The 16864-nt window shown below is 44.7% G+C and overlaps 1 protein-coding gene across 12 annotated transcripts in view; it reads right to left on the bottom strand.

Moving 5' to 3' along the window:
• Positions 1 to 16864, bottom strand: part of Pfrx (6-phosphofructo-2-kinase/fructose-2,6-biphosphatase) — a 155787-nt gene that overhangs the window by 44855 nt on the left and 94068 nt on the right. For all 12 annotated transcript variants that reach the window (XR_010569864.2, XR_010569863.2, XM_065452775.2 and 9 more), the window contains one exon: positions 1541 to 1666. Coding sequence is in view for 10 of the 12 variants with exons in the window: in XM_065452775.2 (XP_065308847.1) it covers positions 1541 to 1666 (126 nt within the window). In the remaining 2 variants the exon portion in view is untranslated. The remainder of the gene's footprint in view (positions 1 to 1540; positions 1667 to 16864) is intronic.

The raw sequence follows: 16864 nt of genomic DNA on the forward strand, positions 1-16864 counted from the left end.
TCTAATACAGTCGGCAATTGGACGTGCAGACAATTGATGACCTCGTAAATGAGTAACACGTGCTATCAGTTGCCCGAGGCACCACCACAATGGCAATAATGAAACAAGACAACAGCATGGCCGCAATTTCGTAGCGATGCCTTTTCCTGATGCGAATGCTTTTTGGCGCATTTCGCGTTCGTGAGTGGTAAAGAGAAGCTCTGCCCCGGGCAGAGCATCGAACGCTGCCACTCACGAATGTGAAAAGTGCTGAAAGGCATTAGCATAGGAAAAGGCATCGTGACAATATCGCGGCTATGTCGCCAGGCATTGTTCACTGAAGCAAAGGTAGGATGCTACAGCCCTGCACATTGCTTTAAAGAGCTGTAATATTCATTAGAATGACCAAATGATAAATTGGAACAACAAATTTCTATATATAGGCCGCACAAAAATGATGCATATTGGATTACAGGAAATTATTGAGTAGTAGTTATCTGTCCCATCTGCTCACATAGCAAATGGCGTATCTGACCAGCAACTGCAGCTCTCCTACAATGTAATCATTCGGAATGGTTCTCACTTTCATCGTTCACTCTCCCTTACAGCTCAAACAACCACACAGTGCTATGTGCAGTAGTTTATGTGCCTCTACTCATCTTTTGCACTGCTCCCCAATTCAAGATCCAATATTCAAACAAAATGAATATTTGACAATTTTGAATAGTCACTTCTCGAATCATATATGAATAGAATAGCACAGACTATTCAATTCATATTCAGAATGGTGAATATTTTCAGACCCTTACATTATACAAGGTGTCCTAAATATCATGCACCAAGAAATAAATATATTCCACATGCCACGTAGCTGGACAGAACCAAGGTAATGTTTACCGTCGCTAGGAGATACTCAGCTCATTTTTTGCATTCCGCCTAACTAGATAATTAGTCTTAATCAACTTCTGAAATATTATATTTAGATAAAAAGTGTCAATGAGAAAATTGTAGAGCAACATGAAAAGCTCCCGATACAGTTTTCTCTTGCTCAATACTTGCTACATAAAAATGTTTTTCTGAGCGTGAAAGAAGCCCGCGAATATACGCAAAATTGCTGTGCGACTGGCTGCTCGAGACACTTTGCGTGTATTTGCAGGCTTGTTTCGCGCTTGGAAAAACACTTTTATGCAGAATGTATTGAGCAACAAAAAGGTGTATTAGAGTTGTTTATGTTGCTATACGATTTTACCATTGACACATTTTATGTAACTACAATATTTAAGAATTACTTCATTAAGACTAATTATGTAATTAGAATGCAAAAATAATCTGAGTATCTTCCAAGTGATGGTAAACAACATTACCTTGGTTCTGTCCAGCAATGTGGCATTTGCATATTTTTGAATCTTGGTGTATGACAGTTGGGACATCCTGTATACATCACCTAGGATCGACAAGCCCTTTCTCTGTCAAAATACCTACCAAGCTATGTCTAATGTCAAAATGTCCCACAATCAAATGTGAACGTATGGTGCAAGAGATCAAATAGACAGGAGCTCACCTCTTGTCTGGATGCCAATCCAGTTGAGGTATCGAGTCAGCTTCTTGGCAATGTATGTCTTGCCCCTGGCAGGAAGACCCACCATGGCAATGACGTGTGGAAGGTTGACATAGTTGGTCCTGTCCCCTGCACAAACAAAAGCAGAAAAGGTAAGGTACTGAACGCCCCAAACAGAACGCTGACACTTTCCCAGGAAAATTAGCCGCTACAAGAATGTCTGGCACCATGGCTATTTTTTCCTCTTTCCCTTCACCTTCAGTAATGACATTTAGGATTGCTTGACTAGTGCTTAAAACCCGAAACAGGAACTCAACCACCGAGATTAGCACGTGGGTTGGAAAACCAGCAGCCAAGAGACAAATAATCTGTTCCTCGAAAGTGGAAGAGATGGCATGGCAGCAGGACTTTACAGCAAAGCTGTTAAGGACTACTTTCCCAACTATTGTGTCTGTATGTAGAAAAAAATCCCAAAGATAGTACAATACCGGGTCGACCCGCGGTGGAAGTGAAGCAGGTATTAAACATTCCCTATAAGTGAGCTGATCCCAAAGATTGTGCAATGCTGGGCCAAACCGCGGCAGAGGTGAAGCAGGTGTTAAGCACTCCCCATACGTGGGCCAATCCCAAAGATAGTGCAATGCCTGGCTGACCTACGGCAGAGGTGTGGTTCGCCATTAAGCAGCCCACATACACAGCTTCGCTGGTCCTCCTTCACAAAGTGGAAGGGCACCGAGTTTTTCAGTAGCTTCTTAGAGCACGAGTTTACTGTATCCCTTTTCGGACGCTTCGAATGTGTGGAACTGAATGACAGTAACATGACAGTAGAGGCTTGCTCCTGTGCAGTTCGTATTTACAGCAAAACAGCAAACATGCTTTGGAGCAAATAAAACTCACATAAAGAAACCTAACTGAACCTTCCTGAGGCACTTCTTTGTTAACTCCAGGGGCCACAAGCATTCTTGGAATAGGCCTTCTATACATTTGTAGTTACTCAATCCAAAATGTTGTTACTGAATGAAAAGGGAAGCAGGAAAAGATAGCACTCCAGGGAATATTTACAGAGCAATGGTCTACTATAAAGCAATGTTCAACTGACTAAAAACGTAGAAAGAACATTCTCGTCAACAAAAATTCAAATCAGGCTGCGTGGTATCGATGATACTGTACAACGGTTCTCAGCTGAGCTGGTTGGCTCCTACTTATCTAGAATTCAGTGGACACTTGTTTAGACAACACTAGAGGAAATGTCAAAATACAGAAGCAATATGCCTTATTTTCTCCCGAGTTGTCACAGTAAGTGTCCCGTCAGAGCGAAATGAGGAGGGGAGAGGGGGGGCCTCTACGCACACACACATCCTTTAGTATTGCACAAAAATCACTGTGAGCGAGATTTTTTCTGCAGCATTTAGTTTGTCAACCATAAAGCCATCAGCATTTTCGATGGAACTGTTTCCAAGGAACACGAAGAGCCTTAAAGCTATGTTATCCCAGATAACAAAACTAGGGTTAGAGTCAAGTGAGTGCAACATTGGAACACCACAAGAACAATTAAAAGTTGACCGTCGAAGAACTCCCGAATTCGTGCTACTTCCTATCTGAACACGTTTGGCATGTACAGGGTCCTGAATGTTCGGCTGCGTGTGTTCAAAAAAAGACTGCACTCACCGCTGCACTGCTGTTGCTCGAATTTTGCAGAACGATCGCATTTTGTTGTCTGCTTCGTTTAGTATAACACTTGGCGCGATTAGTCGCCTTTTTTTAAACACAAAAATGAGAAACTGTTTTCGCCTATGGAAAAATGGCGTCTCAAAACCCGGCCTTAGCACAGACTTGTGTCGCCGCCTGCCGAGAGCAGCAGGAAGGAGCTGCTGTCGCGTAAACGGCCGATTTCAATATGCTGTTTCGTATGCGAAGCAGCTCCTTTCTGCTGCTGCCGGCAGGTGGCGACACAAGTCTCTGCCAGGGCCGGCTTTCCAGACGCCATTTTTCCCATAGGCGAAAACTGTTTTTCATTTTTGTCTTAAACAGGTGCCTAATCGTGCCAAGCGTTACACCAAACGAAGCAGACGACAAAATGTGATCGTTATGCAAAATTTGAGCAAGAACAGTGCAGCGGTGAGAGCAAAATTCTTTTTTTTTACACACGCAGCCAAATATTCAAGACCTTATATGTAAGTCTATAATTTCCCTAGCGCCTTCCATCACTGCGGCGGTCGTGAACCGGCGAAGTTTTAGCGCGTAATTACGTGTTGACACGTAGCGGTAGCCAGCAGTAATCAATGATTCCAGGCTGTGGCTCGGAAGGCCTCGACAGATACGAAAGCGAAGTCGTTTACACCCCGAAGCACCCCGATTTATTGCGCGACGCCAAACAGAACCGAAGGCGCAAACGCCAAATGAACGCGGACGCAACCCGTTATTCCCGAGAGGGTTACTATACAATCCAACGCGCCAAACAAGTGCGAGGGAGCTGCAGACCTTGGACACCAAACCAGGCACAACCCGAAGCTAGAACCAACGCGCTAACCACTTGCTCCCGAGGTGAAGCGGAACAAAACTATAGGAGAGAAGCAAAATAAAGACCACCAAGGATAGCTGTCAAGTTCGTGCGGCCTCGCGGGCGTTGGCTCGCACAAGAAGCGGGCGCTAAAACAAGGTCCGCGACGCGCGCGCGGCTCCAATAAGGGCGGCCAGTAATATGGCTTGGCCTATAACCAACGGACGACGAGACCTGTGAACGGCGAGCCGGAAAAATAGCGTCAAGGTTACGCTTCCGCACTATCGGGATTACGAACTACATAGAATGGATCGAGCGCGGGCGCAGGATTGCTCCCCGGCTCACTCCGCGAGCCGGCATTCGCCATCGCAAGATACCAGTCGATTGTATTTCTACAGAAAATCAATCGAGTGCCACACGAATTCGATGGAATTTCATTTCTAGGACGACTTTTATAAAGGGTGTAAAAGCATAGACAAAATTCAATGTTCCAGGAGCAATTTTCGAAAAACGAAACCACAACGAATGTGCAGATCTTATTGATCATTGTCAATGTAAGCGGCACAAGAAAGCTATTCGTTATTAGTGGAATTGCACGCACTCGACGACGTATATTTGTCGCAGTGAAGACGCTTTGGTAGAGTTTGTTGCTTCACTATGCAATTCCGCCGAGAACAGAGCAGTTGACCTGTACGTCTCATAGAGAGATGACAGTTGGCGTTGGGCAACGAACCTGACCCGCAACGCTAGCGTTCTTTACAGAGTCCGCGCCTCTGATCCAGCCAACGACCAGTATAGGCTCCGACCGCCAACCACCGAAACGGGCGAAAGTGACAAAGAAAGCCATTCACTATATATATATATATATATATATATATATATATATATATATATATATATATATATATATATATATATATATATATAGTGAATGGCTTTCTTTGTCACTTTCGCCCGTTTCGGTGGTTGGCGGTCGGAGCCTATACTGGTCGTTGGCTGGATCAGATATATATATATATATATATATATATATATATATATATATTAGAAAGTAACCCCGGCCCTACCAATCAAGAAGTCTTGACCGAAATTCGCAGGGTGGCTGCTGACATGGCTGATCTGAAGAATGACAACAAAGCTTTAACTGAATCTCTGGAAGCCATACATGTGAAATTAGATACTTTGTCAAACCTCGAGGGCAGAATAGCAGGCGTTGAGGAGAAAATAGCGACACTTGAAAATGCCATTAGTAGTCTTGCACTCCAGGTTGATGATCTCGAAAATAGAAGCAGAAGATCAAACTTAATCTTTTATGGCATTCCGGAAGTAGAAAATGAGAAACCTGACGACCTCAAAAAAACAATCTCTGATAAGATCATCAAGGGTACCATCGGTGTCACGGTCTCGGGAATCGAGAGAATGCACCGCCTAGGAACTAAAGCAGAAAATAAAACGCGACCTGTTATCCTCAAGTTGCAATGTTTCGAGGACAAGGCGAACATATTAAAGAACTGTTCGAAGCTAAAGAATTCCAACATATCTGTGGGTGAAGATTTTTCTATCCGTGTGCGTAACATCCGAAAAGAACTTTGGAACAGCAGCAAGAGCAACCGAGATAGGGGCGAAAAAGTTACACTTGTGTACGACAAGATTAAAATCAATGGCCAGGTTTCCGTCTGGGACGAACATAAAGGAGCCCGAGTGCCCGTCGGAAAGAAACCTGCCGTCCCAAAGAAAAAAAACTGACTAAACATGAAACGCCCTCCAGCCTAGTGATAGTGAACATAAATGCCCGAAGTGTTATGAACAAAAGCACGGAACTTGAAGCATTTATTATAGAACATAGACCAGATATTTTAACAATAACTGAAACATGGCTTTCTCCTGATGTTTCAAGCAGCGATATCTTCCCTCCAGGTTATACTGTCATGCGCAAAGATAGGTCCTCTCGCGGTGGTGGCGTAGCAATTTTGATAAGGGAAAATATTTACGTCACACCTATGCCTGAAATGGTTGATGCTGAAGCACTTTGGTGCAAAATCATGACAGATCGATCCTCCTTTTTTATAGGCACCATGTACCGGCCCCCTAATACTTCCTATGATATGCTACACGTGCTAGCAAATTATATGGAAAATCATTTCACACATACTACAAAGCTAATCCTTACGGGGGATTTCAACCTTGCCAGTATTGCATGGGACTCCCTTGATAACATAGCTGATAGAACTCACGCAGAGGTACTGCTTGATCTTTGTTTTAATCTTGGCCTTAGACAAATCATACGAGAGCCAACGCGTGTTACTGCAAAAAGCAGGAATGTACTTGATTTGACGTTTGTGAGTGATGCTATCGCAGAAGACCGTGTTTCTTGGGAAGTTGTCAACGGCATATCGGACCACAAAGCTACTAAATGTTGCTTACTGTTAGGCACACCTCCGCCTACCCAAAAAGGGAGTACACGAATTTTCGACTGGGCGAATGCCGACGACGTCAGCGTTCTTGATTATCTAGACCACTCTTACTCCACTTTTACAACGTTCTCGAATGATAATACAGTTTCAGTGAATAGATTATGGTCAACATTAGAAAGAATCATTCAGCACTGTTTATCAAAATATATTCCCACAAAGATCAAACCAGTACGTAGGACAAACCCTTGGATAACAAGAAACATAATACAACTAAAGCGAAAAATTGCCAGATTAAGGAAACTGAGAAATAAACTACCGCTACCAGGCTACACTAATAAAATACGCGAAAACTCCCTGGCACTAAAGTCAGCCGTAAAAAAGGCAAAGGATGAATACGTGAATGTAACCTTAAGTAATTTTATCAAAACATCTCCGTCTAAGTTTTGGCGATACCTTAATCCAAAGTCACGTCAGACCAGTAATCCATCACCAACTGAAGCTATGGCAAAGGCTACAGAGTTCAATGAATACTTTATTACAGTATTTACGCAAGACAACAGCAGACAACCCAACCTTCAATCCCTTCCTAGCTACTCAGCAAAACTAGAGGACTTAATCTTAACCGAGTCGGGAATTTTTTCCCTCTTACTAGAAATAGACGCAAAAAAATCCTGTGGCCCTGACAACATACCAAATGCATTTTTGAAACGCTACGCGGAGTGGATGTCCAAGTTCTTACTGATTATTTTTTTAAAATCATTGCAAATGGGCGAGGTTCCGGTGAAATGGAAAACTGCTAAGGTTATACCTATATATAAATCCGGTGACCCAACCAGCACAGCAAATTACCGACCAATCTCGCTTACTTGTACGGCCGGCAAAATCCTTGAACATATAATCCTAAAGCACATAATGTCATTCATAGAAAAAAATAATTTACTTGTCCCTAATCAGCATGGCTTTAGAAAAGGATTGTCTACGACTACTCAATTGATTGAGACAATCCACGACTTGGCGATTACATTGGACAAATGCAGTCAAACCGACATGATATTCCTAGATCTATCTAAAGCATTCGATCGAGTTTCCCATCCAAAGTTGCTTCAAAAACTTATCCACTACCTCGGTGACAACAACATCACCAAGTGGATAAAAAGTTATCTTACAGGTCGACGTCAATATGTATGTTTCAAGAACTACTCTTCGGATTTCGGCGATGTGCTATCTGGCGTCCCACAAGGAGCCGTTTTAGCTCCTATCCTCTTTCTTCTTTTTATCAATGATTTACACATTAATACTAACGCCACAGTAAGAATGTTTGCAGATGACTGTGTTATCTACAAGGAAATAACCTGTCGTGATGATCAGATAACCTTAAACAGTGCACTTGAAAATATAACACAATGGTGCCAAACGTGGCAGATGGTGATAAACATAGAGAAAACAGTTTGTATGACTGTAACGAATAAAAGAGCGCCCATGAACTACCCGTATTATTTACAAGGACAGATGTTAAAGAAAGTAGAAGAGTATAAATATTTAGGCGTTATAATTTCATCAGATCTTAAATGGGACAAGCAGGTAACATATATTGTTAATAAATCACTGGCAGTTCTATACTCTTTAAAACGCTCGCTCAGATCCGCATCAATAGATACTAAACGCTTAGCATACGTGTCACTAGTTCGCTCTATACTGGAATATGGAATAGTCTGTTGGTTTCCCTTCCGTAAGCAGTGCATAGCAAAATTGGAGAGCGTACAAAGGAAAGCGATTAGATTTATTTTTAATAAGTATCGCCGTCTTGACTCCCCCACAGAACTATTAAGGCGAGCTGAACTTCCCACTATACAAAATCGAGCTCGACTACTTCGTCTTAAGTTTCTTTTCCTTCTCCTTAATGGTAGCACGAAAATCAATACGAGTGACTACTTGCTACAGACAGATACACGTAGTTCTCGAACAAAACACACCAAGCACTTAACAGAATACAGATTTTACAATGACATATTTAGGTACTCATTTTTTCCACATGCAATCCGTGAATGGAATATGTTGCCCGATGACGTTGTCACCTGTACATCACTCGAAACTTTTATCGCCAAGTTATCAAACTATGTTCTGTAGCTACGACCTGCACACAGGTGCGCTGCGTCGTACAATGGCATTCTAATTCACTTAGCAGTGTCTTGTATTCTGCCGGGACATAAACACTGCCGAATCTTGTCTTTTGCGCATTGCACATCAAAAAAAAAAAAATTATTTTCTTTCCTTGTTCTTCTGTGTGCTAAACCTTCCATCATGGCGTTAACTACCATTTTTCCCCGCTCCTGTTATAAAAATTGTGTAATAATTATAGAGTGCATATGTACTGCCTTGTACACCCAAACTTATCTATGTCTGCGCCTATACTTGAACTGTGTTCTCTTGAAGATGTATCTTACCCCTTTCCTGCAACAGCCTCATATGTGAGGCTAGCAGTATGTTCAAATATATATATATATATATATATATATATATATATATATATATATATATAAATAATTATATAGCGAATTCGCGGTTTGTGGGGGTATAGCGAATTCGATGAGAAATACGCAATAGCATTACGTGTCGCACCTCTTTCAGGTACATCGGATTCGCGATGTAAGTCCTTGTTTTAATGTAATGCCTCGCCTATTCTAATACCTTAATTAAAGCAAATATTTAAACTGATGTATGGCTCTTGTGAGCCTTGCGCACGTTAATTCATTAGATATGTGACATCAGTTTCACAATCACATCTCGCGAAAATCCACATTAGATTTCGTCACAAAACAGGAGTGTAACAGTACACCGAATGAGTCAAACGCAGACGACAGCGACAGTCAAGCACGCGATATAGGAATTAAGCAAGACTTGAGAGCGAGCTGGTTGGCATACCGCGTGCGTAACTTGGGGTGCGATCTTGTACGCGTTCCAAACTCGAACGGAGGCGGTCCGTTCTTTCCGTCGCGGAATGGGCGGTCCGTTCCGTTGCGTTTGTCCGATAGCAGACAACACGGAATGATTGACAGCAGATATCACTTCACAATTGACGTCATGGCGTTCTTCACCGTTCAAACTGACCAACCGTGTGCGGCTCGGTGGAACGGACCGCCTCCGTTATATTTTGGAACGCGTACAAGATCGCACCCTTGATGCGCAAAAAAAAAAATCACCTACGATTACGATACTCCCTAATGCGAAATTTGAGCGAACTTCTATACGTGTTTTTATTCGCGATACATTGAGGTATCGCACCGATCACCGCACCGACTGGCAGGACGCGCAGCGCTACATGTAGACCGGCCACACAGTTGCCGCTTCCCGACAACTGCAGTTTATGCAACCGTCATCTTTACACCAGGAAACGCTTATTACGGCGAACGCTATAGGTGAAGGTGAGCTTTCTGGATCTCTTGTTCTTTCCCCCGCAGTCGGTGCCGCCGCTACCTCGGATGTGCGGACGTGAGCGCCATCTGGTGGTGCTTCAAGGCGGCTTCATCCGCTTTCCCCCTCGTGCTTCCGCTGCATCCGTCTCTCCCTCTTTCCACCTCCCGCTCCCTTCGCTATCGCCGTATTTCATCCCGCGTTCGCTCTTTCCACTTTCGCTGTGTTCGTTTGTTCGGTTAAGCCGCTCAGGCACGCCGATGCTCAACGCAGGAACGGGAGTCCAAGAGCTGCGCTCCAAACTTCACCGACAGTAACTATACTCCCTAATGCGAAATTTGAGCGCAGCACCAAGCCTGTTTTCATTTCAAATATATTGGCTGCTACAGACAATGTCTCCTGCGGCGCGACTGCCTCGCTATAATCGGGAGATCGCGAGAGGCCGCTCGTGGGTGACGCGTGGGCGCGACTCACAGCAGCCGCCGCAGACAGACCTCTGCTAATGCAGCGCTTCGTTTCCATATATTGTATCGGTCGATGTGCTCACCGCTTGCCATCGGTAACAGACGACGGCGCGCTACTATGGCGCCATCTAGCGGTCGTCGCCGCAGGGCCCATATCGAGCGGCACTATGTTTTTCTTGAGCCTTCGTCATTCCTCCGCTTTCCTCCTCGCGCTCTCTTCGCTATCGCTCTCTTTCATACCCCACTGCACTCCGCGTTTGCTCTTTCATCCTTCGCTGCGCTCGTTCGCTCGGTTACGCCGAGGGGCGACGCCGACGCGAAACGCAGGATCGGGCGTCTAAGAGCTGCGCTCTAGAAACAAAGAATGACCAAGGCTGATGGAGTCGGAGTAGTACAAGGCCACAGAGTTTCATACAATAAGGAACTCTACGTCCAAGGCAGACAAAATATGTCAGAGTGCTAATCACGTGGCACAGCCCTTTGCCCGAGCACGCACCTTTCAGCTTCACGCGCTCCGAGTGGTGGAACGACCGAACACGATGATGCAAAATAAAAGGGAAAGAAGAAAACTGACGTCACTGGACGTCGCAACGGGGCGCAACCGCGCACGGGTGCCGTTGAGAAGAAGCCAAAAAGTAAGCGACGCTAGTAAACACAAGGGAAGAGATTAACGTCGGAGCGATCTCCGTCCTCCTGCTTACTCAAACGAAACAATATTTAGAACGCCTTCGGAACATTATACGGCCGGCTATAATTAAAGTCCCCGCGTCAGAGGTGCCTATGCGTTTCGCAACCCTTGGCAGCAGTGCCCGCAGTTTGTGCGAGCGAGTTGCCGTCTGATGGAGCAGCAGTCGAAAAGAGGGAACGCGCGCAGATGATACGAAGCGAAACAGTTGGCACTCGCCGGCTCAGCGCATGTCGCAAGTAAAAAAGAAGAAACAAAAAAGCGGCTGCGAGATCTGTGACGTTCGTTAAAGGCAATGACTGCGATAGCACTGACGCCGAACGAGTTAAACGGACCCATAAGAAGCGCGGTACGTATGATGGGATTACTCGACCGCGGGTGAAAAGGGCATCTCCGGTTCAATAGAGCCACTGGCAAGAAACATGGTACAGATCAACGTAAATCGACGGCGGACTTCGAATGCGAAAAAGAAAACTAAAATGAAAAGAAAAAAAAGGTGAGCAAAAGTAAATAAAAGGAAAAGAGAAACGTGTGACAAGATGGCAAGCTTTTTGTACAAGACGAAAAAAAGACAAAATAATGCTTCCAATTCTGACAACACTTCGATGGATCACATCGCTTGCATTAAGTTTTCGTCGTTTCTGACTTAGGAGAATACCACAAGACTTCAAATCTCGGAAGCGATCAACTGTGCAGCAGCCGAACTTGTACTCATGCTTTCACGAGACAACGGTCGACATACTGGGAACCGACGATTGCACAAACACGGTTGACTGTGTAAGTATAGAATATCGTGAATACACAAAAGCAGTACAGCAAGCGAAACACTGCTTATGCCAAGCATTAATTAATAAAAATGATAACATCAGTTCGGCGAGTCCAGAGGTCGCCAACCGCCATACGTGTTCACAATTCAAAAACAAGTACGGTGATTGGTTCAAATTTCGGTGCACTGACAACAGCGTCCCATTAGGAAGGAAGAGTTCCCTGTAAACTTCTTGAGCACATTATTTATTCTCATCTTATTACCTTCCTTGAATCTAACAACTTTGTCAATTCATGTCAACATGGCTTCAGAAAATGTTTTTTCGTGCGAGACAGCTCCTATTTTTCACTAATGCCTTATTTCGCGCTATGGATGTTAACATTATTGTGGATTGCATTTTTTAAAATTTGCTAAGGCATTTGACGCAGTTTCTCAGGATCTATTACTTATTAAACTCGGTGCTCTTAATATTAACGAACATGTATTAGGCTGGATTAAATGTTTTGTTTCCAACCGCAGTCAATATGTACCAGTTAATGATTATTACTCACCTCTTGTTTCCGTAACTTCTGGAGTACCTCAATGTTCTCTGTTGGGTCCTCTCCTGTTCTTAATTTACATTAATGATCTTCCTGACAACGTTGTCTCCCATATAAATCTTTTCGCAGATGACTGTGTGCTCTATCGTTCAATTACTAATCCCTCTGATGAAGCATGTATACAATCGACTTAACGCAATTTCTTCATGGTGCAGCGAATGGCTCATGACACTTAACACCACTAAGTGCAAACGCCTGCGTATTTCCAGCCGTCCGCCTGGATACACCCCTCGCTATCTTAACACTCCGTTATCACCTGTCTCATCGTACAAATATCTGGGTATTGACTTAACACACGATCTGTCCTTGAAAATGCACGTGAACTACATATCTCACCGCTTCATCTGTACAGGACGTTAATAAGACCTAAAGCAGAATATGCTTGCTCCATTTCGGATCCTAATCAGGTAACTTTAATTACCACTTTAGAGTATGTTCAAAACTGCGCTACCCGTATTATTATTTAATATTATTCCCGAACAGAAAGCGTACCTGCAACGAAATCTGCACTTGGTCTTCCCGTTCTTTCTCTGCGCCGTAAATATTTTCGCTTATGTCTTTTCCATAGAATTTATTATATCAACCCTATTCTCAAAGATAAGTTACTCCTCTCTCCATCCTATATATCTTCACGCACTGACCACAACTTCAAGGTAGGAATACCGCAATGCCGAACTTGCCTTTGCATAAATTCATTTATTCTTCGAACTGGAAATGACTGGAAGCATCTCCCTGCTTTCATCGCTGCCATCACCGACGTCAACAAATTTAAGAAAACTGCCGCCGATATTGTATGCCCTCCTCTCTGTAATGTCTCACCCTGAGAGTACTGAAATAAATAAATAAATAAATAAATAAATAAATAAATAAATAAATAAATAAATAAATAAATAAGTAGCGGTTGACATGGAAGAAAGAAAGTCTTCCGGGGCGCTTTAGTGCACCAAGTGATTTATTCCATGTTTTTCCTATGTTCGTTACAGTGGAGGGAAGGGAAGCTCCCTCCAGAAGGCTGTCGTTCTTTGTTCGATGTCAACCACTGTTGGGTCTCCTTAACCTCGCCTTAACTTCGCCTACGTCACGTTCCCCTGCTTTAGAACCATTACCTTTGCTTTCTATTTAAACTCGATGGGGGCGAAATGCGAGGACAACCGTTTACTTAGATTTAGGTGCACGTCAAAGAACCTTAGGTGGTAAGAATTATTTCGAAGTCCCCCACTACGGCGTGCCTCATAATCAGATCGTGGTTTCGGCACGTAAAACACCATAATCAATTTAATTTTTAAACTGCGCTACCATTGCACTATCTCTGAGATCGGCCCACATTTCTCGTTAAGTGAAGCCACAATTACAGTTTAAACAAATAAACACACAGACAAACAAATTAATTAATTATTGGTAGTTTCGCATGTCGATAGATTGCGGCGGTTTTCGGTTGCGTCACTATAGGAAGGTTTCGAAACGTACTTCCACAACAGCGGAGGAACAATCTGGGACGACTGCTCTCAACGATAAAGAACGCGATACAGGCGACTGCACGAAATACAAGTCAATTGTACGATTAATAACGCGCGGTTGACGTATGACATTTTCGCATGCGTGCGCAGAAGGCGGAACAGGGAACACAGACATGCAAAGTAGGAGAGCGAGGATGAGGTGAGGAAGGGGGAGGTTAGATAGCTCGGCGCGTCTAAAGACTGCCGGCCGTATAGACCAGATAAATGCGCGTGACGCTGAGGATCAAGCGCAGTCTTACATGAGTATACATTAACAGAGGCTGCGCAAGTGTGACTGGTGTAAACCAGCTCCGGACGCAATTGATGCAGGGCTTGGAGAACTATACGCATGCGCTACATACGACGCAATGTCGAGAAGGTTCAACAAACTCATGATCGGTGGCCTGAACGACTCGCACAATTCGAAACAGGTGCACAGGGCGACGCAAACAAGGCACCGAGTTCACACACGCGAGCCTCCATGCATGAGTACGCCTTCAGTAACTTCATCCAAAATCACGACTGTGGCTGACACATGGAAAACGAACGGCAAAAGTCTTATGTACGTTTCAAATGACGGGTGTGCTTTGATATGCTTTAGCGCAATACACCAAATGTGCGTTGCACCCAATGACGATGTTCGAGGCTACGACAAGAGATCTGCCGGCGTCTACGAACGACGTTCAGCAGGACATGCCGCCGTACGGTGTATATCGCACAGATGGCGGCCGCGAACAACCTTGGTACCATCCTGTGCAATCACTTTCGTTGCAAAACGGTTTGTCGGTTTCCTCAGTGTCGTGCGGCCTCTGCGAACAGATCCGAGTCGATTTCGCACAAAGCCGTAACGTTAGTCACCGACATCCGCGACCGACCAGACGGAGCAGTGCCGATTAGGCCGAACGGCCTATAGGCAGTGCGCCGGTGACGAAAAGGTCGTTGGCCGCTGACAGCGTATATCATGCGATACGGGCTGCAAGCCGTCGAGGAAATCTTGGCGCTAATATAATACGTCCGTGCGAGTGGCTAATCTGCGATTGGTTCCGAGATCGCGCGCATACGCGGTTTTTGACGGCCGCGGTATAGCGATGTTCGGGTAGGGTCCAGTTCAAGAATAAGAGGACGGCCAAGTATACCGCTAGCGCACATGCAGAAGTTTGTTTGCCTGCTTGAGATCGCGCGTTGACAGAAATCTTTCTATGTGAACATGCGCATATCCGATACGATCTACGTGCCTTCTAGTGGCTAATCGGTTAGACCATCACGATGTATGTGCGATGATGTGGGCGTTGTACGGGTCGACAATGCCAATAAGATTTATATATATATATATATATATATATATATATATATATATAGACACACAAACAAATCTTCTGCCGACACAAGATCGAGCGCCATGGAAGGGTTTGTGCTATGCACCGACCTGCACCGGGTGTTTAACCGAATATTCGAAACGTGAAATATCCCTTTGTTGCATGCTGTCCACTACAAATTTTAGAGCTTTCAAGAAGCTCCTGTACATGGTGTCAACTTCAGTGGACAAACAGGAGTTTTGTATAGTTGCCCTGCAAGGTACCACCAATCACCGTTTTCTCCCTAACACTGTTTAAAATAAAAGAAAAGAAAGCGTCTTGTTCCGGTGAGTATATCAGACTCACTTTTACTCTCGTGACATTGTGGTTTAGTACATATATTTCACAACATGGGATATAAGAGCCCTTCGGAGACAAGACCTGCCAATAGTGAAACTAATTGAAGCCAAGTTCTTTCTGGGGAACGCATCTTCCAAAATGTCCACTGTAGTGTCAACACCATGCAAGATAGGAGAGACAACAAATGCGTGGGGGGCGTTTCCTGAACAGTGTAGTCCTCGCTCCTTACACGTGTAATAACCCTTTGCTCATTATCTTATCCGTACAGGAAGAAACACTAGAAGGAGCTACCCGCAGCTCCAGCTGCCACAGCAATATGAAGGCCACTTGTCAAAGCAAGTTTAGTTGCCGCCGCGCGTTTTGGGCAACCTCAATCATTTTACAGGTCAGAAGTCATGTGCAGCACCAATGTGTACAAAGTTGCTTGGCAAGTGCAAAGAGACATAATCGCTATAACGTCCCAACTAAAAACGTTTCAGTGCCGCGTAAGCTGGCGTTGGCGGAAATGGCACTCGGGTGGACGGGCAGCTGCAGCTGCAGGCAAGTAGTATTGTAGCAAAATGGTGCGAACGGCGCAGTTCGACGAGCACGACTGCTCCATTTAATCCACAAAGCATCCATGGCACGCCGTAGTTCTAAGGGGAAAAGCCTCTGAGAAACTTAGCGAGAAAACGCGCTGCCAGAAGCCTCTTGAAACTTGGCAGCAAAAGCGACAGCAGTCATAAAATCCGTGTATCAGGGCGATATGGAACATCTGCAGTTTTGCGCGTTGCCGCTAAACCATGCCGAGGTTATCGAACATCGGCACTACACTGTTTCGCAGCAGAAGGCCCTCGAGTGCAGGGGTGCGATCTTGTACGCGTTCCAAAATAGAACGGAGGCGGTCCGTTCCACCGAGCCGCACACGCTTGGTCAGTTTGAACGGTGTCGAACGCCATGACGTCAATTGTGAAGTGATATCTGCTGTCAATCATTCCGTGTTGTCTGCTATCAGACGAACGCAACGGAACGGACCGCCAATTTCGCGACGGAAAGAACGGACCGCCTCTGAGTTTGGAACGCGTACAAGATCGCACCGCAGATGTACCCACCCATCCCTTTCACCCTCCCACCATTCATGGGCTCCATATACTGCAAAGAACGAACAGAGGGCCGAAACACCTGCGCCGCCAAAGCGGACGCACTCGTGAAGCAAGCAATTTCGAGAGCTACGAATAGCTGCGCCACCGCGAATGCCAGTCTATCTATATAGGTCCCATCTTAAACACGTACACTACTCACGCACAGACGGGATCCCCGATCAATATGCGTGGACCTTGAGTACACTCTGATCAGTC

Source organism: Dermacentor albipictus, chromosome 6 (genome assembly GCF_038994185.2).
Source record: "Dermacentor albipictus isolate Rhodes 1998 colony chromosome 6, USDA_Dalb.pri_finalv2, whole genome shotgun sequence".
NCBI lineage: Eukaryota > Metazoa > Arthropoda > Arachnida > Ixodida > Ixodidae > Dermacentor > Dermacentor albipictus.